At 39.4% G+C, this 24,725-nt stretch overlaps 1 protein-coding gene across 1 annotated transcript; it reads left to right on the top strand.

Moving 5' to 3' along the window:
* The first annotated feature begins 10,519 nt into the window (after positions 1–10,519).
* LOC124122331 (carbohydrate sulfotransferase 14-like) lies at positions 10,520–23,922 on the top strand. The gene is made up of 5 exons (XM_046485363.2): positions 10,520–10,550; positions 17,779–17,892; positions 19,260–19,327; positions 20,414–20,463; positions 23,098–23,922. Exons 2-5 carry the CDS (start codon positions 17,879–17,881, stop codon positions 23,920–23,922), a joined length of 957 nt encoding a protein of 318 aa, XP_046341319.2. The 5' UTR covers positions 10,520–10,550; positions 17,779–17,878.
* The last annotated feature ends 803 nt before the right edge of the window (positions 23,923–24,725 follow it).

Here is a 24,725-nt window from a genome sequence, read left to right as displayed (position 1 = left end):
GACATTGGGTATAAGTGTTCTAGCCACACAAGCTAAGAAATGTACGTTTTTGTTATTGAAAATGGCAAGATACAATGATTTACCACTTGACTGCGTATTTAAAGCATTCGATTTAATGATTTTTACCCATTATGTTATATTGCTCTGAATTTTGGGGACATGTTAAAATAGATATACTTGAAAATATACATACCAAGTTTTTAAAATTAGCCTCTGGTCTCAGAATGTCCACACCGAATTATTTCTTATATGGTGAATTTGGAAGATTTCCTATCAGCATCCATGTTTCTAAAAGAATTATTAGGTAATGGTATAAACTCAACACGCCCCTGTCTCACTTCAAGTTATCCTTGGTACTGTACAATTTCATGTCTTTAGATAGTGCGTTAAATAATCATTCTTATTCATGGCTTAAGTGTGTTGAAAATACCCTTAACTCATGTGGGCTAAGTTATTCTTCCCTGCCCTTAAGGCGGGGAAATATAAGGGAGAGGTTAATTTTATAGCATGTAAGTCGACATGTTGGTTTCTTTGAAATTTCAAGCCACACAGTTACCGAAACGAAACATACAAATCATGTGAAATGTGCGTGAAATGTTGATGTTTATCTTTTCCAGCAATAAAAGATACTTCAAAATCGTCTTGCTATTTTGAGACTAAGTCACTTTTCGTAATGCTGATAACCCATGAAATTTGTTCATTTTGTTTTTAAAAGAGCTAAAAATGATCCCATTTCGCTAAAGTTAACCGGTCTATATTTTGTAAGAATAAACTATTGCGTATTGAGCGATTATCTCCTTTAGCTATAGGCGTAGTATAGAAGTGATAAATCACGCACTGACCTTGCATTGCTGTACATCGTATCTTATTCAAGCTGTATCACTGAGAGTGAGTGATTATCTCCCTTACCCGAACAGCTCAATGGGGAGTACTAATTGGGGCGGTGTCTCCCATTGCGCACTACCTTTGCAATGTATCGTATGTTATTCAGGCAGCCATCGAGAAACGTTCCAGGAAGGAATTTAGGCCTGTCACGCGCACTCAATTTTCACACTGCTATTGCAACATATTGTTCAACACGATTAAATAACTGGCTTCTATAAAGTATGACTTTGTTCAATAAACAACACATGTAAAACAACGGGTTTGATATGAGAAATTTTTTATTAGTTGTCTTCATAATCACATGTATGGCGCTTGCTGTGCATAGTTGAGCACAGCATTGTTTTAAATACTTCACTGTATGTAATGTATGGTACATACCGTTTCATGCGGCGGTTTACGTTTCTGCATGGTTTATTGCTTTGACATAAAAAAAATTAACTTCCAGCAGAGATCATACATCCGTATATGTTCTTTGCTTCTGGATACATAGGAAATCAACAGGTTGGTGTGTAGTTTGCAATTATTTTCCAAAAAGATAATACGGTTGCATGATATCTTCACGATGTTTGGGTTGAACATAGTAACATTCTTCAAAACAAATTTCAAATCTAAGCCGGAAGCAATCACAACACAAACCCAGTTAACCAAACGGAACCATGCACAAGAGTGAGTAAGGTAGTTGGGTTTAACGCCGTCTTGAATAGTATTCCGTGTCAGCTTGATGTGGGAGGAAAGTCTGAAGTGATGCAGGTCTTAGACGTTCACCACTATGGTGAAACCAACGAGCAAGGTTTTTGTGCTGACAACAAAATCGGGGCGAACCGAGATTCAAACACACTGTCATATGTTTCTGGCGTGCCCAAGGGACACAACTCTGCATAGCGAATTGCAGACCCTTCGGCGACTGGGCCAACCATGCCCCCGTAAACAACTGTAAGAAACTATTATACAACAAAGATGTTTTAGATGAGATATGTATTGCGGAACATTCCATGAAGAAACAGTGGCAATATTACACAATCACAAACTACAAAATACATGCACAATAAACGACAATTAAAAAACACAGGAACATTCAACATTCAAAGGAGGTACATTATAACAATATTATTCCAAAAACAAGTGTTTTATAATGATATGGAAACAATATGAGAATTGAGCAAAACTATGGTAATGTTGTCCATACATGTACAAGGAATTTGTTTGTAATTGTTGATATGTTAACAGATCTTGGAAGTTGTTTTTTACATTTTTACATTTGAACTGAAGTATATTTAGAGTGGATTCATTACATTCTTTGTGTTTACTATTTTAAAAGTTTGCTTTATTTAACCCAACCAACATTTTGACCAGAAATATTGATATTTGCTGCAAAAGCATACTTTAGAATGACATTTGTTGTGTTATCTATATAGGATTTTTTTTTATTGGTACTAATAGTGGGTATATATCAAGTTTTGCCTGACAGGCCCAGTTTTCTTGCCTGGGTTTTCTTTGTGCTGACCAATTAAAGACACTGTTTCTTTTATTGTGCTTTCCAAAGATAACTACATTAATAACAACCAATTTGTACTTAACACAAATTCTCTCCTCCCATAGCTTACACTTATTTCCTCTGCACATAACATTATATTGCGGGGAGCTATTGATGCTCCTCCCATAGCTTACACTTCCTTCCTCTGCACATAACATTATATTGCGGGGAGCTATTGATGCTCCTCCCATAGCTTACACTTGCTTCCTCTGCACATAACATTATATTGCGGGGAGCTATTGATGCTCCGCAGCAATCTCTACTTGTGTTTATATGTTCCCAGGTAATTGTAACAGAACATGGCTGCTTAATAAAGTAGAAACTACACTAAAAGATCACTTTTACCAAGTGTGGAGGAATGCAATAGAAGTAAGTCCCAAGGGACAATATTATAAACACATTAAGACCCTATCATCACTTGATGCCTTTATCTTATTGCCCAAATATATTTACTACCCAATATTAAAATTTAGAACATCCAATCATTGTTTACCTATTGAGACAGGGCGTCGGTATAATACTCCAAGGGAATTAAGAACTTGTAAATTGTGTGACTCTCCGACAATTGCAGATGAGTTTCATTATATATTTCGTTGTCCTGCTTTTTATGAAAATAGAAAAAGATTTATTTCAACAAAACTAACCAAATTTTCAAATATGGCATCTTATAGACGGTTGTTTACATCATCGGATTTCACTGTTTTAAGAAACTTAGCAAAGTTTATAAATGTTATCTCATCTGTAATATCAAAACTTAGATAATAGACATGCTCATTATATCTACCACTGTTTACCTACAATATTTTGTTTTAATCCGCCGCCATTTTGACTGCTTGTTTATAATGACTGACATGTAAAATGTACTCTAATACCACCATGCGTGGTTCTCTGGAGAATAAAGTGAAGTGAAGTGACTTTCCAACAATGGGGAACTGGGTACAAAAACCCACACAATTAATTCTCAACCTTATCTAATTCTAATTAAGCAATTTATCCTATACTTAGCAGTGAGATATTCTGTTCTCTCTGGTGAAATGGACACAGGCACAGACTCTCTCAAAGGCAGAAAGGTGCATTATACAGTTAATTGAAAATTGGACTGTTTCGCACCCGACACCGCTCGTGACCTGATAAAATGTCGGATAACTATAACATACATAAAGGTATCTTGTTCTGTTCTGATTAAGTTTTAATCTACCAAAATACAATATGTCATGATCAGTTGCGATGCATCTCATTCGTGGCAGGCTGTATAATGCAGGCACGGCCCGTTATGTATCATTCAATCTATAGTAATCTTTCTCACGTTCTTATGAAAGGCATACTGATGGATAATCTCTCGTGTTGCAGTGTGGAATGTTAATTTATTGTAACTAAGGCTAATCCCTTACTTCCAGACATTAATTGACATGTCTGACTCACCAACAACTCACAAGGGATCAATCCTTGATAAAGGCGAAGAGATACAGTACACTGGGATAGTAAACCAAATTTCTGGGACTAATCTTTGAAGAACGCCTCACCTGGGGTGCTCACATTAAAACCCTAACAAAACGATGCACTCAAGACATAAACACACTACGCTGCCTGAGAGGTTCCAACTATATAGACCCCACTCTCCTACCCACGGCCGGCAGCCAGCCAGCATAGTACCTCTGCCACAGGCCAGCGCCATGTGACGATTCGTCACATCTTTCACAGTCCATTTAAGATATTGCATATGCTTCTCATCCGTTTCATGTTTGACAAGTCTACACATTTTCATAAACAAATGTCAAAGAATAGTTACGGTTCATTAAGAAAGTATCCTAATACGTGAACATCTATTTGTTTTTGCGTAGTTATCCTTTGTTTACATTGGTTGTACGGCTCCACGTGCTGTCATCGAAGCCCAACGGAGAGCTAGCGATACGGTCACTTTGATGTATAAATATATATTGTCATGCAACTCACTGTCGTAGCTGTAGTAGCATATCTATATAGTTACGCAAAACAATATGTAAAGCGCCACCAACTACTTTCATTAGTACGATTTATACTGATTTCTGGAAAAGCGCGTTTGTTTACAAACAAGAGAAAAATCCGGTCACGTGATATGCAAACTAGCCTGTGGCAGTGGTGTTATGCTGAGTCACCACTGCGCCGGAGTGTGTATAGACCCTACTATCACTTTACGAATCATTAATTAGATAAAAAAATAGACTATGGATGCCAAATATACAACACCTTAAACTCCTCATTAAGCGATAAACTAAACTCAATTCAATATCAAGCACTCAAGATAATTACACGCACTAAGCATGGCACGCCGCGCATATCGCTACAGGCACTAACAGGCGAAATACCCTGTCTAAATTTGGCATTTTTTGATTCACTATTACCATGTCTTAGTTTTGTATGTATTATGTTAATTTTCCTTAGACCCATATGAGAAATATGTACTGTGGATTTATCTGTTCTTAAACTGGATTTAAATCGAGAGAAGGTTTCAATATTCCTGTCTTGAATGGGTGATGTTTTCCACAATTTAATAGAGAATGGTATAAACGAGGATTCAGAATTTTTCGTACGTAATAAAGGCCGTTCTAAGGTTGCATGTTATGTTTGTCTCGACAGAGTGAGGAACTAGATCTTAAAGGTATGACGATGTCATGTTATATATTTTATAAAATAATAACAGTTTACGTTTTCACCTACGCTTTGATAAAGGCTCCCAGAAAGTTTACTTATGTAAATGTTTGACAGAAGTACAGCTTGGTAAACCAGTTACAACTCTTGCTGCTCCTGGTTGCATTTTTTTCTTATCTGTCACTCTGCTCTTTGCTACAACCGTCTAAAACTTCACATGCATATTCAAAATGTGGTCTAATAAACAACACAATACGACTGATCACAAAATGTTTGTTGGTTTGTTTGTATTTGATGTAGTTTTAATAATCGAATCAATATGACATGACCACTTGTCAGATGATGAGAATATAACAGGTGTTTGTGTGTTTTAACATTTTCAATGTTTTCATTATCCAAAAATCATTTCAGTGTTCAATGCGGCTCCTTTATCCAAAAATCATTTCAGAGTTTGATGCCCCTCTTTATGGAAAGATGAATTCATTTTGTTTATATAGAATTAGCCAGGTATTTTGTGGCGTATTATCTGTCAATTTCGACAATATCTACAGACATTGTGGAATTACTTGCGAGTTCATTTTTCGATGTTGCCGTTTTTGAGTTTCATCTTTTTTGACGAACAGACCACGCCGGTAAAGATCTGCGAAAGTCGTGAGACCAAAAGCACTGACGTTAGGGAGGACACCTTTTGAGATGTATATAAGAAAAACGGTACAAAACTGAATAAAATATACCTGCACCATATTTTCTCCATGTATTGCCACAGAACATATAACCAGGTGTAGAAGAGAATAGAAACTCCATGTTGCCGAAAGGTTGCATACATAAAATTCGCAATGTGTTTATATTATCAATACAATTATGACATTATCAATAAAATGCCAGAGAAACATTTCCAAAGGTGATGTGCCGAACTTCTATCCAAAAATTGAGTAAACGAGTATGGTTTTACGCCGCTTTGAGGAATATTCCAGCAATATCACGGCGGGAGACACCAGAAATAGGCTTCACACATGGTACCCATGTGGGGAATCCAACCCGGGTCTTCGACGTGACGAGCAAACGCTTAAACCACTAGACTACACCACCGTCCCTCTATCCCCCCAAAAACACTTTGGGATGGCTGAGACGGGAAAATAACATGGGAGAGTTGGGACGCTCTTCAGTAACTTCCATGAAAAGGTGCATCACATACAGGACAACGTTATTATTGATGCCAGATTAAATGTAAGTATCAAATGCTTATCTCCCTTGACAATACTGGTCGTAGAGCCTTGGCTGGAGATGTACACTTATATTATTTTCTTTAGGATTTCGACCCGTGGAGATCCAGGGTAGAATAGGTCTTCAGCAACTCATCTTTGCCGTAAAATGCGACTATGCTGGTCGTAAGAGGTGACTAACGGGATCGAGTGGTCAGGCTCGCTGACTTTGTTGATGCATGTCATCGATTCCAATTGCGTGGATCGATGCTCATGATGTCAATCACTGGATTGTCAGGTGCAGACTCGAGTAGACCGCCGTCATGCAGCTGGAATATAACTGAGTGCGGCGTAAAACAACAAAACAAACAAACAAACCTTGTGTATAGAATTGCCTGATATTATCATCATTTTGTACATTTCAAGTCGGCAATAGTTTGTAAGTTTGTTAAATGTCTTTTCAGCGAGTGTTTGATCAATTGTAATTCTGAAAACTCTGCTAATCAATCCTCCACTGCTGCATTGCCACGTCTATCTTACAGGCTTGCCCCCATCTAGCCTACACCTTATATCGCCTACACCTCATATGACCTTCACTAAATACAAATGGTTACTGTCACACCCCTGTTGTGTAGAATGGTACTGTCCATTAACCCATTAATGATTTCATTCATTGATATGAATTAATGACCTGAGTACATGGGCCTTTGAACCACTCCGATGTTTTCATCGTGGTATCTGATCCTTGAGTTTGTTTTGACTGTTTATACAGGATTACTGTTATAATCCACTTTGATCATTTAACAGGTCTACTCATCTCAAAAGTTTTGTAAGTGTGTATACATTACATGTACCTGACCTGATATAATCCAATCTGAGCATTTTAACAGGTCTACTCATCTCCAAATTTCTGTAAGTATATATATATATATATATATACCTTAGTAAGTGTTTTTGTTTCTCTTTACTTTGATCAACGAAATAGCTTTCGCAATGTTAACAGGATCACCTCATCTCCAATTTAGGAATATGTATATATATGTTAGTTTTTAAGTTTGTTGGACATTTCATCAAATTACAGTAATTTTGCTAGTAATGATGTAGTGCTAATGTTATAAAACATGAGTGAGTGAGTGATTGAGTTGGGTTTAACGCCGCTTTTAACAGTATTCCAGTTATATCACGGCGTGTCAGCTTAATGTGGGAGGAAAGCCCGAAGTGATGCAGGTCTCAGACGTTTACCACTTCGGTGAAACCCACGAGCACGGGTATGATGCTGACAAACCTAGAAACATAATCGGGGCGAACCGGGATTCGAACCCACAATCATAGGTTTCTGGCGTGTCCAAGGGACGCAACTCTGCACAGCGAATCGCGGCGCCTTCGACGACTGGGCCACCCGTGCCCCCTTATAAAACATGAAGATGATGGATATAAATGTACAGTGCTATGATAATACATGTGTATTTATGATATTTGATGTTGTGAAAACATTTGAGTTGTGAAGATGATCTCATATACAAAATGAAATTACAGTATAAAAAGTCATTTACATTCTTTGAGTTCATTTTACTTAAGGGATAAGGGTACAAGTGTGATGTGCACTCATCCATAAATTTGTTTGGATAGTAGTGTAGGCGATATGAGGTGTAGGCCAGATGAGGACAGGCCGTCTTGCATGTAAGCCATTTACCAAATGAAACCAAGCGTAACAGCCCTTCTCTGGAATAAATAATTACCTTAGATACTGTCGTCCAGACACACACACGCACATCATAAGCAAGGATCGACATGGGTTATGCCATGTCTATATTGTTCACAGATTTTGCAACAGTCATAAACATGGCTTCAGATGAACGACAGATGGAGCTAAGGTCATACGAGGAGGCAGTTATGATAATAATGGTCACATGGTGTAACAATGGTGATTGGCTGCTTGAAAAAATAAGTCCTGGGTAATTTCTGCTTGTAATGTCTGAACTTCATTGTCCCTCAGAGGAGACATATTTTCTCGATACCAAACTATTCATCGCGCAATAAGATAGCAGTCTCTGTACAAGCTGTGCGAGAAGATAATTTCAATTTTCCAATCGTGAATTTCCCTTTCATGTGGATTTCCCTTTCGTGTCGACCCGTGAAGATCCGGAGTAGAATAGGTCTCCAGCAACACATGCTTGCCGTAAAATGCGACTATGCTTGTCGTATATAAAAAGGCGACTTTTAGGGATCGGGTGGTCAGGCTCACTGACTTGGTCTGGTCAAGACTCGATTATTTACAGACCGCCGTCATATAGCTGGAATATGGCTGAGTGCGGCGTTAAACAACAAACAAACAAACAAACTATAAACCAACTTGAAGTGTGTGAAGATGTCGCCCTTAACATAGCATATATATGTATATAGACTATTTTAGTACTGAAACCCTTCTACAAACTATGAGGAACAAGGTAAAACTTCTGCTCAAAATTGAGCAGGCTGTTTTTTTAACTGCATAGGCCAGTAGGTGATTGATAGCTGGTGATTAATTGTTACCAGACGGCTGTAGCTGGGAAACTTTGCAGAAAGCCAAGACAATTGTAAATATATGCGCGTTCGATTTGTTATCAAGAAATGTCACTAAATTCTCATATAATTTATATTGCACAGTTAGTTATCAGAGGATAATCGTGCTAAAAGAAGTACCAAAAAATGGTTATTGTCAAAAGAATCTATTTTCTATTAACACTGGATTTATGTATACATCGCATTCACATTGTTATAATTCTGTCCATTCACTAAAATGTATTGTGTCAAATAGATTAAAGGATCAGTGTTTACAAATATGGTCATCTGAAGTGTTTGAATCATTAAAAGCTGCAACGTAAAGGATATATAAATCCTAACTTGAAGCTGAACAATAGTTTTTTAAAAATTATGTAAAACACAATGGTATGCACTGTTTCAGTTTAGATGGTTGGTTGGTTTGTTGTTTAACGCCGCACTCAGCAATATTCCAGCTGTATGACGGCGGTCTGTTAATAATCGAGTCTGGACCAGACAATCCAGTGATTGATATCATGAGCATCGATCCACGCAATAGGGTTACAATGATACGATTCAAAAAGGCTTCCAGTTGAAGTGGGTCTTTATAGAAAGAATATGTAATTTATGTGATAGTAGTGACTTTAGTGATGAATTCCTTGCAATTTTCAATTGTAACTATTTTAAACTATAGATTTTGATTTGTTACCTTGATATTTTCACAATAGGTCCCTTGTGTTAAAATACCGCAAATTATGTTTAATAGTAAGTGTTTAAAATAAGTGTGTAAAATCATAATACAAACATATGAATCCTTTGGGAAGAAGCAACATGTGCACTGTATTGCTGTAAATTGTTGTAAATTGATATACGTAAAATGATATATGCAGGCTGATTCTCTTTGAACTTTGTCCTACTGCCCTGCACACGATATCAGGTGATTGACAGCTGGTGATTGATGTTTACCAGATACCCCCAGTCGGGCTAGCAGCCGACACCATATCTAAGTTGCATTGAAAAAAACCACTTGAAAGCTTACTTGTAAGCACAGGGACAATACATTTTATATTCACTTTATGAAGTGTCTGTAACCATTTAAAAAATATAAAGATTTGATTATACAAATTTAATAATACAAACTAAATCTTAATTTGTCCATGTTGTGATATCCTAAAGCATTAAGATTTTTTTTTTTACGATGGCAATGTTAGAAATTATCTCTACTTCTCTCTTTGTTTATGAAATAATTATCAAACTTATATTTGTATAAATCTGAAGGTATAATAATGGGTATAGTAATTCTAAACTAGTCCTCTACACTATATATTCAATGAAGTGGCCTATGGACATTTTAACATTCTGACATATGAGTAATATGATTGTTCAGCCAATTCAGGTACAAAGAAGTACATTAAGTTCATCACAATAAAGTTAAAGCCACAAATACTTATGCTGTACCCGTCCTTCTATATTCTTTTGGTGTTGATAGATTGGACGAAACAGAAATTCAAGGTATGGACACCCTTACACGAAGACTATATCGTGCAGTTTAAGATTAGAAGCAAACATGGCAGACTGGATTATCTCGAAGTTGTTATTTGCCACATTACAATTTTGAGAAGCGAATGTATGTTTAACGCTGTACGTCAGGGACGCTGTAGCGGCTCAAACACCTGTTACAACATTCAGCGAATGAAGCAGCCGTTGCCCGTTTTAAAGTAAGAGACGTTCAATAGTTTGCACACTCTCATTGGGAAATCTATCGATAAGCATCTGAATAGGTAATTCTTTTACTTTTACTATTTCTTGTTATTGTTATTGTATTTATCGTAATTGATAATGGATTCAGCTTTGGCAGAGCTTTCCATGATTATTGAAACGGTTTGGTAGCTATTAATATGAGCATTATTGCCTGAAATATGGCTGATGTGAAAACATGCATTATTTTCTTGGTCATATCCTTGTGTATACAACCCGTGAAGTTCCGGGGTAGAATAGGTCTTCAGCAACCCATGCTTGTCGGAAAAGGCGACTATGATTGTCGTAAGAGGCGACTAACGGGATCGGGTGGTCAGGCTCGCTGACTAGGTTGATACTTGTCATCTTATCCCAATTGCGTGGATCGATGCTCATGATGTCCATCACTGGATTTTCTGGTCCAGACTAGATTATTTACAGACCGCCGTCACATAGCTGGAATATTTCTTAGTGCGGCGTTAAACAACAAATAAACAAACAAACAAACCTTGTGTATAGAATTGCCTGATATTATCATCATTTTGTACATTTCAAGTCGGCAATAGTTTGTAAGTTTGTTAAATGTCTTTTCAGCGAGTGTTTGATCAATTGTATTTTCTGAAAACTCTGCTAATCATTCCTCCACTGCTGCATTGCCACGTCTATCTTACAGGCTTGCCCCCATCTAGCCTACACCTTATATCGCCTACACCTCATATGACCTTCACTAAATACAAATGGTTACTGTCACATCCCTGTTGTGTAGAGTGGTACTGTCCATTAACCCATTAATGATTTCATTCATTGATATGAATTAATGACCTGAGTACATGGGCCTTTGAACCACTCCGATGTTTTCATCGTGGTATCTGATCCTTGAGTTTGTTTTGACTGTTTATACAGGATTACTGTTATAATCCACTTTGATCATTTAACAGGTCTACTCATCTCAAAAGTTTTGTAAGTGTGTATACATTACATGTACCTGACCTGATATAATCCAATCTGAGCATTTTAACAGGTCTACTCATCTCCAAATTTCTGTAAGTATATATATATATATATACCTTAGTAAGTGTTTTTGTTTCTCTTTACTTTGATCAACGAAATAGCTTTCGCAATGTTAACAGGATCACCTCATCTCCAATTTAGGAATATGTATATATATGTTAGTTTTTAAGTTTGTTGGACGTTTCATCAAATTACAGTAATTTTGCTAGTAATGATGTAGTGCTAATGTTATAAAACATGAGTGAGTGAGTGATTGAGTTGGGTTTAACACCGCTTTTAACAGTATTCCAGTTATATCACGGCGTGTCAGCTTAATGTGGGAGGAAAGCCCGAAGTGATGCAGGTCTCAGACGTTTACCACTTCGGTGAAACCCACGAGCACGGGTATGATGCTGACAAACCTAGAAACATAATCGGGGCGAACCGGGATTCGAACCCACAATCATAGGTTTCTGGCGTGTCCAAGGGACGCAACTCTGCACAGCGAATCGCGGCGCCTTCGACGACTGGGCCACCCGTGCCCCCTTATAAAACATGAAGATGATGGATATAAATGTACAGTGCTATGATAAGACATGTGTATTTATGATATTTGATGTTGTGAAAACATTTGAGTTGTGAAGATGTTCTCATATACAAAATGAAATTACAGTATAAAAAGTCATTTACATTCTTTGAGTTCATTTTACTTAAGGGATAAGGGTACAAGTGTGATGTGCACTCATCCATAAATTTGTTTGGATAGTAGTGTAGGCGATATGAGGTGTAGGCCAGATGAGGACAGGCCGTCTTGCATGTAAGCCATTTACCAAATGAAACCAAGCGTAACAGCCCTTCTCTGGAATAAATAATTACCTTAGATACTGTCGTCCAGACACACACACGCACATCATAAGCAAGGATCGACATGGGTTATGCCATGTCTATATTGTTCACAGATTTTGCAACAGTCATAAACATGGCTTCAGATGAACGACAGATGGAGCTAAGGTCATACGAGGAGGCAGTTATGATAATAATGGTCACATGGTGTAACAATGGTGATTGGTTGCTTGAAAAAATAAGTCCTGGGTAATTTCTGCTTGTAATGTCTGAACTTCATTGTCCCTCAGAGGAGACATATTTTCTCGATACCAAACTATTCATCGCGCAATAAGATAGCAGTCTCTGTACAAGCTGTGCGAGAAGATAATTTCAATTTTCCAATCGTGAATTTCCCTTTCATGTGGATTTCCCTTTCGTGTCGACCCGTGAAGATCCGGAGTAGAATAGGTCTCCAGCAACACATGCTTGCCGTAAAATGCGACTATGCTTGTCGTATATAAAAAGGCGACTTTTAGGGATCGGGTGGTCAGGCTCACTGACTTGGTCTGGTCAAGACTCGATTATTTACAGACCGCCGTCATATAGCTGGAATATGGCTGAGTGCGGCGTTAAACAACAAACAAACATAGAAACCAACTATAAGATAGTTATTCATAAACACATGCTCGTGATATAGTCGGAATTGTACAATCACTTCTGCTATATGCAGAGATTTCTATTGGACATGGAAAGGGTTTTGTCGCTTTATCAGAAGCCCTCACACAGGGGAGCCAATGATATGATTGCAACATCATCTTTATCATGAACTGTCAATTTTATACTCATGGTCAGCATCTTCGTGAGGCAGGGGCGTTAACTGACTATAAAAAGTCCAGTTACCACCCTTGCCGAACTAGGCTCGAATTGGGGAGTTATATTTTGGCTGGATAACTAGTTAACGCACATGGTCCAATCAAAATCGCGTTACAAAATCGACATCCGGTCATCGCGACGCGCGGTGTATAAAAATCGGCAATATTTAGTGACGCCCCGGAAACATAAACTGTATCGGGGTTACCTTCTGCTCATAAAGCCTGTACACTATATTTGTGGCTATATGGCTGAAATAATGCCAATGCGACGTTAAAGTTTAACTCACTCACTCACTGTACACTATATCCTTTTACGCCCCGGTTTCGTTTTTGAGACCACACTTAAACATTTTTGTTTTGTTTATCAATACTTAGACTTGATGGTATGAATTGAAAACCCCATAGCTTGGGCAGTTCGGTAATTCGCGCTAAATCAGAACTAAGAAATGGTTTTCCCTCTACCTCTCTAAAGTGTAAAGAACTTTCCTAATACAGACTCCATATCGTGTACCATGGATATGGCTATGCAAGTCTCATGTAATGTGCATCATGGGAACAGTGTTGACAAAACAAACGCAGCGTCACTTCGTTATTTTAGAAGATGCACATCTAGAATTTTCTCAATATGATTTCTTTTGTGTGCATTAGATAATTTGTGAAGACTACATTATTATCATTATAACGAAGTCACGTGCTCATAAATGTATAGTCCGTTTTGGATAAATCCGAACTTACTGTTTTCGTTCGATTTTTTCTCTAGTAAAATTGTCGATATGAAATTCATCAATCCTTGTGACCGAAATACTTCAAACCACAGGTAGGTCGATCGGTCGATCGATATTTCGATAGCAACACTCTGACAAATCCCATCCTTTTTTAACGGTCAAATATCATTTTTCTAGCGCATTTCCCACAGTACTTTAATGACATTGCTCCTTTCCAGAGTAATGTCTTTCTTTCTTTCAAGCGCTTGTTTACAAGCAAAGAGGTGCTACCGGAAAATTTTAAGATTTAAAAAATTTCAATTCATCATTTTATGAATTGTTTGACAGGCATTACTTAGCAGTTGACGGATGACAAAGTAGACACAATTTATGGATAACAACTTCTTTAATACTGTAAAGAAAACGTTTCGGTATAGATCCTTATACCGTTGTCAAGCAAGACTGAATGAGGAACATGGTACAGAATATATATATATAGAAGGTGGAGGATTAACAGTAGAGGAGTAAACGTATCCCGTTTAATTGGACTCATGTCTCATTGGCTTCCACCTATGTGTTCTCTGTCCATCATGTTGCGACAGTATTATCCTTCTGTTGTCAACACCTACTCTGTTATCCCACTCATGTATGCAATTGTGGTTACTGTTAATCCCCCACCTACCATATACCTAAGTTCCCAATGTCTGGGTTTAACCAGACTTTCCTTCCACAACAAGCTGTCACGATATTACTGAAATACTGTTCAAGGTGGCGATAAACAAAACTCAATCGCTGGTTTGACTTATAATTTAACTGGTTGAAAATAATCAGGCGATAAGTTGGACTGATACTAATAAGAATATAACACAATATTTGGGTCCGAGTTTACTTAAGAATTGACGTTCACTTTTTGTGAGTTCATTGGAGTATGAACCTTCATAGAGTGAGGAAAAGTGAAAGTCAATTCTTATATAAAAAAATTATCACAATTTCTTACCTCAAAGGATGTAGGCCAAGATCTAAACACAATTTTATTTAGTACGTGTGACAACAACCAGCTATATCGCGGAGTAAAACAGTTCCTCAAAAAGAGAGGTGACATGAGCGTATGGATGCACAATATGCTCTTCAGAAACATCTTACGTAGCGCATGTGTTCAAATCATATCCTCATTAGATGAGAAAGGTCTGTAAAGAACTACCTCAGTAAGTCAGTCACAATGACAGCGCGTCGTAATACATTTACATCAAGTACAAGACGTCAAAATGGCCGACACGATAAACGTGACGGGAGAGATTTCCGAAGTTGTTAATGAACCTGTGGCGGTTACATGTGTTAGTCATCATTGATCAACTGGCCGATCATTGAAAGGTGAATAAAGATGCGTCAAACAGACACTAAGGTAAATTCATAGATTGCTGGAGACGGTCAATGTCAGCCTAGGTACGGATCGAGTCGATACTATATACGATAGTTTGGATGTGTATTTCTTCGTTTGTTCATTAGGATAGGCCGCAGCGAGGATATTCGTGAACAATCATACATTCATGCACTCTGACAGTTCTCAATGTATACTGACACGCTGAGACCAAGAATAAAGGTTCGAAATGATCAGAAAGAACGCTTATGTATGTTTTGGTGCTAGGGAATTCCCAGGGATTTCCCCAGGAATGTGGTAGTAGTCCGTCAGTGTTTACGTCATTTCAAGAACAGAAAACTGAGACAACAATATTTATTAAATATGTTCTGGGCATGACAATGCTCAATGATTGCTTGTCAGATTGAGTTTGGTTTTATGTAACAGTCGTCAATATTCCAGCCAGACAAACCAGTGGTTGATATTATAAGCAAACGTTTCATGATATTGGGAAGTTGGGATTTTCTGTGTAGAAATGGTCCCGTGAAGATTCCGGGGTAGAATAGGTCTTCAGCCACCCATGTTTGCCGTAAAAGGCGACTAACGGGATCGGGTGGTCAGGCTCTCTGACTTGGTTCATGCATGTCATCGATCCCAAATGTGTGGATCGATGCTCGTGATATTAATCACTGGATTGTCTGGTCCAGACTCAATTATTTACAGACCGCCGTCATATAGCTGGAATATTGCTGAGTGCGGCGTTAAACAACAAACAAACAAATCATGATATTAATCACTGGATTGCCTGGTCCATACTCGATTATTTACAGACCACCGTCACATGGCTGGAATATTGCTGAGTGCGGCTTTAAACAACAAACAAACAAACTGTCTCTATTTCTTCTCGTGGATCAAGGATGACAGGGTTAACCTGTCAGTACCCGGCAGTCAACCAGTGGGCTTAGCCCACTTTACTAAAAAATATAAAATGCGAAGAACCAGGGCACTCCAGCACATGGAGATGCCTTCTGTTACAACCTATGTTGTGGTTCATAACCCTCGTGAGCCTCTGCAGATGGATCTCACTCACACACAGCAGGATCTCACTCCCCACACAGCCGACCCGTGAAGATTCCGGGGTAGAATAGGTCTTCAGCAACCCATGCTTGCCGTAAAAAGGGACTATGCTTGTCGTAAAAGGCGACTAAGGGGATCGGGTGGTCAGGCTCGTTGACTTGGTTGATGCATGTCATCGATCCCAATTGCGTGGATCGATGCTCATGATATTAATCACTGGAATGTCTGGTCAAGACTCGATTATTTAGAGACCGCCGTCATATAGCTTGAATATTGCTGAGTGCGGCGTTAAACAATAAACCAACCAAACCAAACCACATAGCCAGTTCATGGTAGTGGACATTCCTCCCGCTCAAGATCTCAAGATATGCTGAATAATGATATCTGTATTTTCAACGATTATCCCAAAACATATCTTCATCCTGGTAACGAGACATACTCGTCCATTGATTTGTCAATTAAAGATTAAGATTTACGTTATGAATTTGAGTGGGCAGTCCACGACAACCTCTGTCTGTGGAAGTGACCATTTCCCTACAATTTTAAAGTCTGTGACCACATCTGACGTTCACCCTTCATCACGCTGAAACTTTAATAAGGCTAACTGGGTTTTTATTTGAAACTCTCTGTGCCAGCCAACTAAAACTTAATCTTTTTCTTGATGTTCCTAACCCTATAGAATGTTTCTCTGATATACTGAATAACATAGCTGATGAATGTATCCCAAGTTTTCTGCAAATCCCCACAAACCATGGTTTAATTATACTTGCAAACAAGCCAGGAAGGCACGGAAGAAAGCTGAGCATTATTTCCGTCATCCTATGGTTCTTAATAAAAATAAATTCAAAATCGTCAATGCCAAGGCACGCCGTTCATTTGAGCAAAATAAACGCAACAAAATTAAATTCCCTTAGGCCAATGTCCAAGGTATGGAATATGATTAAAAAAATCAAACGTAGGGACCTACAACTGGTATTCACTGGCTGGTCTGGTCAAGACTCGATTATTTACAGACCGCCGTCATATAGCTGGAATATTGCTGAGTGCGGCGTTAAACAACAAACCAATCAACGAATGTGGTTTTCTTAAAACCAAAGTACTGTTGGCCATTTAGTTCGATTGGAGTAATTTGTTAAAGATTTGGTATATTACCAAATTCTCTTCAAATCACCCTAATCCTGCATATTAACATATCTTCTCCCCCCCCCCCCCCCCCCCCACCCCCCCCTCTTGGAATAAGGATAAAAACTGTAATTTATCTGATGCGAATAAACATCTGGAAAATATTTCTCCTTTACGTCAGAGGTACATGTAGACCTGACATTAATAAAACTAGATAGTTATTTGAACATTTTTAATAGTGAGAGTAACGATCACTGTTTTACCATATACCAGATTTTAGAATTTAGAACATCTATTTGACAATTTATGCCGTTATGTTATCCAGCTTACGCGGACGTGATCTATATTTGGTGGGAGTTAGTGCATGTGTTGCAACACACACGGAGTGTTTGCAGTCCAATCTAAAACAACCCAACAATACAGTCATGAGAGTGAAACTGTAAGTATTCAGTTTGTTTGTTGTTGTTTTACGCCACACCCAGAAATATTCCAGCTATGTAACGGCGGTCTGTAAATAATCGAGTCTGGAACAGACAATCCAGTGATTGACATCATGAACATCGATCCACGCAATTGGGATACGATAACATGCATCAACCAAGTCAGCAAACTGACCTACCCGATCTCGTTAGTCGCCTTTTTCGACAAGCATGGCTCCCTTTTACAGCAAGCATGGGTTGCTGAAGACCTATTCTACCCCGGAATCTTCACGGGTATATAGGAGACATTGAAAATGGGCTTCACAAAATGTCCGCATGTGTGGACTCGGAACTCGAGCCTTCGTCTTATCACCCGCCCTTGTCTAATACGGAAGGGAACTTCAAGTCGAACGTGACAATGGTCGCTGGCGTTTACCACTTGTGTGTTTGCGGCGTTAAACAACAATCTAAACAAAACACTCAGCAATATTCCAGCTATATGACGGCGGTCTGTAAATAATCGCCGAAGACCCGGGTTCGATTCCCGGCATGGGTACAATGTGTGAAGCCCATTTCTGGTGTTCCCCGCCGTGATATTGCTGGAATATTGCTAAAAGCGGCGTAAAACCATACTCACTCACTCACTCCCCCTGTAAATAATCGAGTCTGGAACAGACAATCCAGTGATTGACATCATGAGCATCGATAAACGCAATTAGGATCGATGACATGCATGAACCAAGTCAGCGAGCCTGACCACCCGATCCCGTTAGTCGCCTCTTACGACAAGCATGAGTTGCTGAAGTTGCCTATTCTACCCCGGATCTTCACGGGTTCTCTGAGCAAAGTCACAAAACTCCGTAAACATAGACGATTTGCAAACAGTTTTCTGTAATTGGTATGACAACAAAGCAGTCTTTTGTTCCCATAACCCTGCGCCTCCTCATCCAGAGGCACTGGCATCCGTTGTGTTCTGCAAACCAATAGAACAATGTCGTAGTGCTCAGTTGTCAGTCCGGTGACATCAACCATACTTGTCGTAAGAGGCGACTAAGGGGATCGAATAGTTAGGTTCGCTGATTTGGTTAATGCATGTCATCGTATTCCAATTGCGTGGATTGCGTGCTCATGATATCAATCACTCAGTCACTCTGGTCCAGACTCGATTATTTACAGACCGCCGTCATATAGCTGGAATATTGCTGAGTGCGGCGTTAAACAACAAATATACAAACCATTTCATACGGTTCGCTGCTCAAGTTGTTGATAATTGGTTTGCCTTACCCAGATCAAGACAACTTTGCATATTGATGTTTTATATAGCTGTGCTGTAATGGTTAGGGTGTACAACTCGTTAGCTTATAGATTCTAATGTCGTTATTTTCAGTTTCAGGTTACTTTTTCAGTTGACTGCCGTATATATCATCGTCGCGATAACATTGCGTTTTTTTCATGGTGAGAAATACACTTTAAGTAAATATCTTTACATTTGTTTATGGACCCGTGAAGATTCCGGGTTAGAATTAGTCTTCAGCAACCCATGCTTGTCGTAACGGGACTAACGGGATCGGGTGGTCAGGCTCGCTGACTTGGTTGATGCATGTCATCGTATCCCAATGTGTGTGGATCGTTGCTCATGATATCAAAACCCGTGAAGATCCTTCACCTTGATTCACCTGACCTTGATTCAAACACTGGCCCCGTGAAAATTCCGGGGTAGAATAGGTCTTCAGCAACCCATACTTGCCGTAAAAGGCGACTATGCTTGTCGTGGGAGGCGACTAACGGGATCGGGTGGTCAGGCTCGCTGGCTTGGTTGATGCATGTCATCGATCCCAATTGCTTGGATCGATGCTCATGATATCAATAACTAGATTGTCTGGTCCAGCCTCGATTTTTTACAGACCGCCATCATATAACTGGAATATTGCAACAGGTCATTGGTCTTGTCCACCCGATCAATTTGATCACCTCATAGGGATCCATGTTTTTACCCGGAATCCTAGCCGGAAGTTACATGGATGTTTGGGGATTAATAAGTCGAAAACTCGGGCGAGCGATAGTGTATTATATTGAGAGTTTATTGTTTCTTGTTTAACGCCGCTCTCAGCAATGTTCCAGCTATATGACGGTGGTAGGTAGAAAATCGAATCCAATGATTGACATCATGAGCTTCAATCCATGCAAATGGAATGCGATTACATGCAGTGTGCCTGACCATCCGTTCCACCTCGTTGCCTCTTACGACAAGCATGGGTTGCTTATGATCAATTCTTACCCGGAACTTCACGAGGAGTTTTAGGACTGCGACATTAAACAACACTCACTCAATCCCATAGAAATTCTATTTTTAGCTGACATGGTTCAGCCTGAAAGGCAAGATGAGTATATGTCGTTGCAAATTTTGTCGTCTTCACCGAAAATGTTTGAGTGATTCAGCTGAACTCTGTGTGTACAATGTTTGTTGAAGGCATCATAATTTCACTTTTAATAAATATTTACTCAATTACTGACTTTATGCTTCACCATTTCGTTTTTCAGGTCCACTCAGATCCACTCGAACAACGTTTTCATCTGGAGGACATTTCATAGTAATACACAGGCTTATCTTTAAATAGCGATCCATGACGATCCGGGGTAGAATAGGTCTTTAGAAACCCAGGCTTGCCGTAAAAGGCGACTAACGGGATCGGGTGGTCAGGCTCGCTGACTAGGTTGATGCATGTTATCGTATCCTTATTGAGCGGATCGAGGTTTATGATGTCAATCACTGGATTGTCTGGTCAAGACTCGATTATTTACAGACCGCCGTCATAAAGCTGGAATATTTCTGCGTGCGGCGTTAAACAACAAATGAACGAACAAGTTAAATTGTTAAAATCGATACACTTCGATAATATCGAATAATATTAATGCAAACATATATTGATAACACTGTTTAAAGTGACGTGCGAATCCATTTTGACTTCATATAAAGACATTATAAGAGTTAATGCAGAAACTACAATCAAGTGATCTTGGAAATTGCGGTCATGTTAGGCATGTGATGATGTTGAATAAATCCCATATATTTTGCAATGTGGGAAGGTATGAACTAAAGTAAAAAAGTACTGTCGGAAATGCTAGAAAAAAGCTTTTTGCCCGTTAAAACAACACAGCGCCTTTCACAAGCTGCTGCTATTGAAACATCGCGTAACTATCGACCGACCTACCTGTGCCTTAAAGTATTTCAGTCCATAGAAGTCCAAAGAAATGGTGCTTGCCCTAAAAGGCGACTATGCTCGTCGTAAGAGGCGACAAACGGGATTGGCTGGTCAGGCTCGCTGACTTGGTTGATGCATGTCATCGATCCGAATTGCGTGTATCGATGCTCATGATATTATCACTGGTCCAGACTCGATTATTTACAGACCGCCATCATTTCGCTGGAATATTGCTGAGTGCGGCGTTAAACAACAAACAAACAAACAAAGGAATGGCTACTTGATCACAATTCATACGAAAACAGTTCAGATTTATTTAAGTCCCATGAGGGAAGTCTGAAGCAGACTACTGAAATATGCGCATGCGACTCCGTTACAATAAAAATAATGTAGTTTCATAAAACCTCTAATTTAGAAACACATTCAGTTTGAGTTGAAATCAACAAGATGCTGCTGCATCTTTTTTTTCAACACTGCCTCCATGGTGCATGTTGCATTGCACATGCATAGCCATAGACCCGTGAAGATTCCGGGATGGAATAGGACTTAAGCAACCCATACTTGCCGTAAAAGGCGATTAGCGGGATCGGGGGGTCAGGCTCGCTGACTTGGTTGATACATGTCATCGATCCCAAATGCGTGGATCGATGCTCATGATATCAATCACTGGATTGCCGGGTCCAGACTCGATTATTTACAGACCGCCGTCATATAGCTGGAATATTGCTGTGTGCGGCGTAAAACAACAAACCAACCAACCAAACCAAAGCATAGCCATAGCCAGGGCACACTACATGGAGTCTGCAGTAGGAAATGTATACTATGTAGGTCTTTACAGTAACTTCAGAAAGATTGATACACTGCACGTGGTGATGGCCGAGCAGTTTTCAGGGGTAAATATTCCATCCTGTCCATGAGATCACATAATCTCCGCACCATTCACGACTATCGCAGTCTGGGCTCCTGACCATTTACCTTGATGAAATCTGGATGAATAAGAATCATTCCACTGACTACATGTTGATACCGTCAGATGGACGGAAAGCACCTATGGTACCATCAGGTAAAGGTAATCATGTCATTGTTTTGCACGCCTGAACCCGTGAAGATCCGGGGTAAATTGGTCTTCAGCAACCCAAGCTTGCCGTAAAAGGCGACTATGCTTGTCGTAAAAGGCGACTAAGGGGATCGGGTGGTCAGGCTCGCTGACTTGGTTGATGCATGTCATCGATCCCAATTGCGTGGATCGATGCTCATGATATCAATCACTGGATTGTCTGGTCCAGCCTCGATTATTTACAGACCGCCGTCATATAGCTGGAATATTGCTGCTGGGGCGTTAAACAACAAACCAACCAACCAAACCAACCGTGATCTGGGGCTTATTGAAGGATGTAGGCTAGATTTCGAGGCGAAGGAGAACAAAGGTGATTATCGTAAGGAAATGCATAGTAGGGGTTCATAACGTCCGGGATCCCGATACTGTCGCGCAAACCATGAGGCGTCTGAAGGCGACCATGCAGAAATGTCGACCTCAGAATATCTTAAACGAAAGTTCAACCCATGGAGAAAATTCGCTTGGATAATAAACCAGTCAAGTACAAGACGTCTTGGCGGCCCAACACGGTCACCTTGTCTTGCAAAGACCGGTCTGACATTGTGAGCTAAACCCTATTTAGCTCATCTGGGTTAACTGTAAAGGGTTCGTGGCAAGACATGACAAACCATTCAAACTCACACATGTCAAAGGGTTGATCACCTTTTTTGGCCACTCATATTGTCAGTTAGGATAGGCGCTAGATTAGGTAGATTTACGTTATTTTGATATATGATAGTTACATAGCCCTATGATTGGTATTTATTTCATGAAGCCAGAAAAGCATTTCCGACAGTATTTATTTCAATAGTATATTGATATTATGATATTATTACCATAGATTAAACAATACAAAATATGAATTAATTTAAACGGCTTCAAACACATACATACACTCTCTCGCATGTTCAAATTATTTGTCTTAGGGTGGAAGCAGGCAAGACTCGATTGAGAAAATATGTGAGGAAATGGGGTTGACATCGGATCGAGCCACAAATGCGTACAAGAGGATCATTGTGAATCATCGGTACAACGTTCTCTACTGCGAATCCCCGAAGGTCGCTACTACGAGTTGGAAGCGTGTATTCCTCATTCTCTCTGGCAAACTGAATGCATCCACAGCACTGAAGTTGAGTCAATATGACGTTCAGCACGGGTATAAAAAATATCTCACCTATTTATCAGATCTTCAACCCGAGGACATAGATACAGTAATGAAGACCTATTACAAGTTCGTCTTTGTGCGTGAACCATTTGAGAGACTCATATCAGCTTATAGGGATAAGCTCAGTGTCGCGGCAAGTGGCGGGATCTTTTCAGCCTTTGGAAGAAGAATAGTCAGGAAGTATAGGAAAATAGCCCATGACCAAGGTCGTGAGAAAGATCCTCATCCGTCATTCTTCGAATTTCTACAATATATAGTGGAAACTAAGGCAGAGGACTTAAATGAGCATTGGCATCTGCAGGAGGATCTGTGTCAGGTGTGTCATATTAAATACGACTTGATAGGAAAATATGAGGAGTTAGAGACAGCCACTAAAATTATACTGGAACACATTGGTGCACCTTCCGATGTCCACCTCCAAGCGTCCTATCCCCACGAGAAATCATCCAGCCTCCTCAGACACCATTACCAAGACATCCCGCCATCCTTTCTAGAGGGTGTATGGCGGAAATACTACCCCGACCTTCAGCTGTTCAACTACACAGTGCCTAGTGCCATCAGAAATCTTATCACCGTGTGGAATTAAAAGTTGAATTAAATCACGTGTGTATTTATGCTTTATTGTTTTCTCTACCTACTATTACATGTCTTTTTCTCCAGCTGGATGGGTGTTTTGATGTGATAATCGGATCTATTTTCTTTGTAAGCGACAGACAATATTACATTTCGGTCCTTGCTTCAAGATGTATAAACGTGTCTGTCGGCATTATACCTGTGCTCTTTGGTCTACAAATGGTAACGTTCACAAGATGTGCAATTAGCTAAGTTTATAAGTTAATGATAATTATTGATTTAGCGCAAGGTCATAATCTGTATAGCACTATGTGTTATAAGATCAGTTTACCCTGCGGTGCTGGTGCTTGAAATTGCCAGGAAATTACGGTCTCAGATCTGAAGGTTCTTCTAAACAGGGACGTTGAACACTTGCATGGATCACTATCCTGTATGTCTGTTGGTAAACCGTCCCAAAGAGAGTATCCGGCATTTGTAAATGATCGTCCCCATAAGATTCCATGCCCGAATTTCAATCCCAAACTTACCCGTGAAGATCCGGAATAGAATATTTGCCGTAAAAGGGATCGATGCTCATGATATCAATCACTTGTCCAGACTCGATTATTTACAGACCGCCGTCATATAGCTGGAATACTGCTGAGTGCGGCGTAAAACAACAAACAATTTATCAATTATGTCAAACGTCTGAAAATACGATGCGTCTATACAACCGTGTTTACCCATATAAAATATGTATAAGTTATATTTCTCCTGGACCTTCTTTTTGTGAATATATTACTTTATTTAGATTTCATAATACTAGAAATCAGAGGA

Source organism: Haliotis rufescens, unplaced genomic scaffold (genome assembly GCF_023055435.1).
Source record: "Haliotis rufescens isolate VD_foot unplaced genomic scaffold, xgHalRufe1.0.p SCAF_16, whole genome shotgun sequence".
In the NCBI taxonomy this organism is placed as follows: domain Eukaryota; kingdom Metazoa; phylum Mollusca; class Gastropoda; order Lepetellida; family Haliotidae; genus Haliotis; species Haliotis rufescens.
This window is presented reverse-complemented; position numbering and strand designations above follow the sequence as displayed.

Coding starts and splice junctions, on each gene's coding strand:
- LOC124122331 (XM_046485363.2), top strand. Junction 19,328..20,413: donor AACATTGCGTTTTTTTCATG/GTGAGAAATACA, acceptor TTCGTTTTTCAG/GTCCACTCAGATCCACTCGA. Junction 20,464..23,097: donor CATCTGGAGGACATTTCATA/GTAATACACAGG, acceptor TATTTGTCTTAG/GGTGGAAGCAGGCAAGACTC.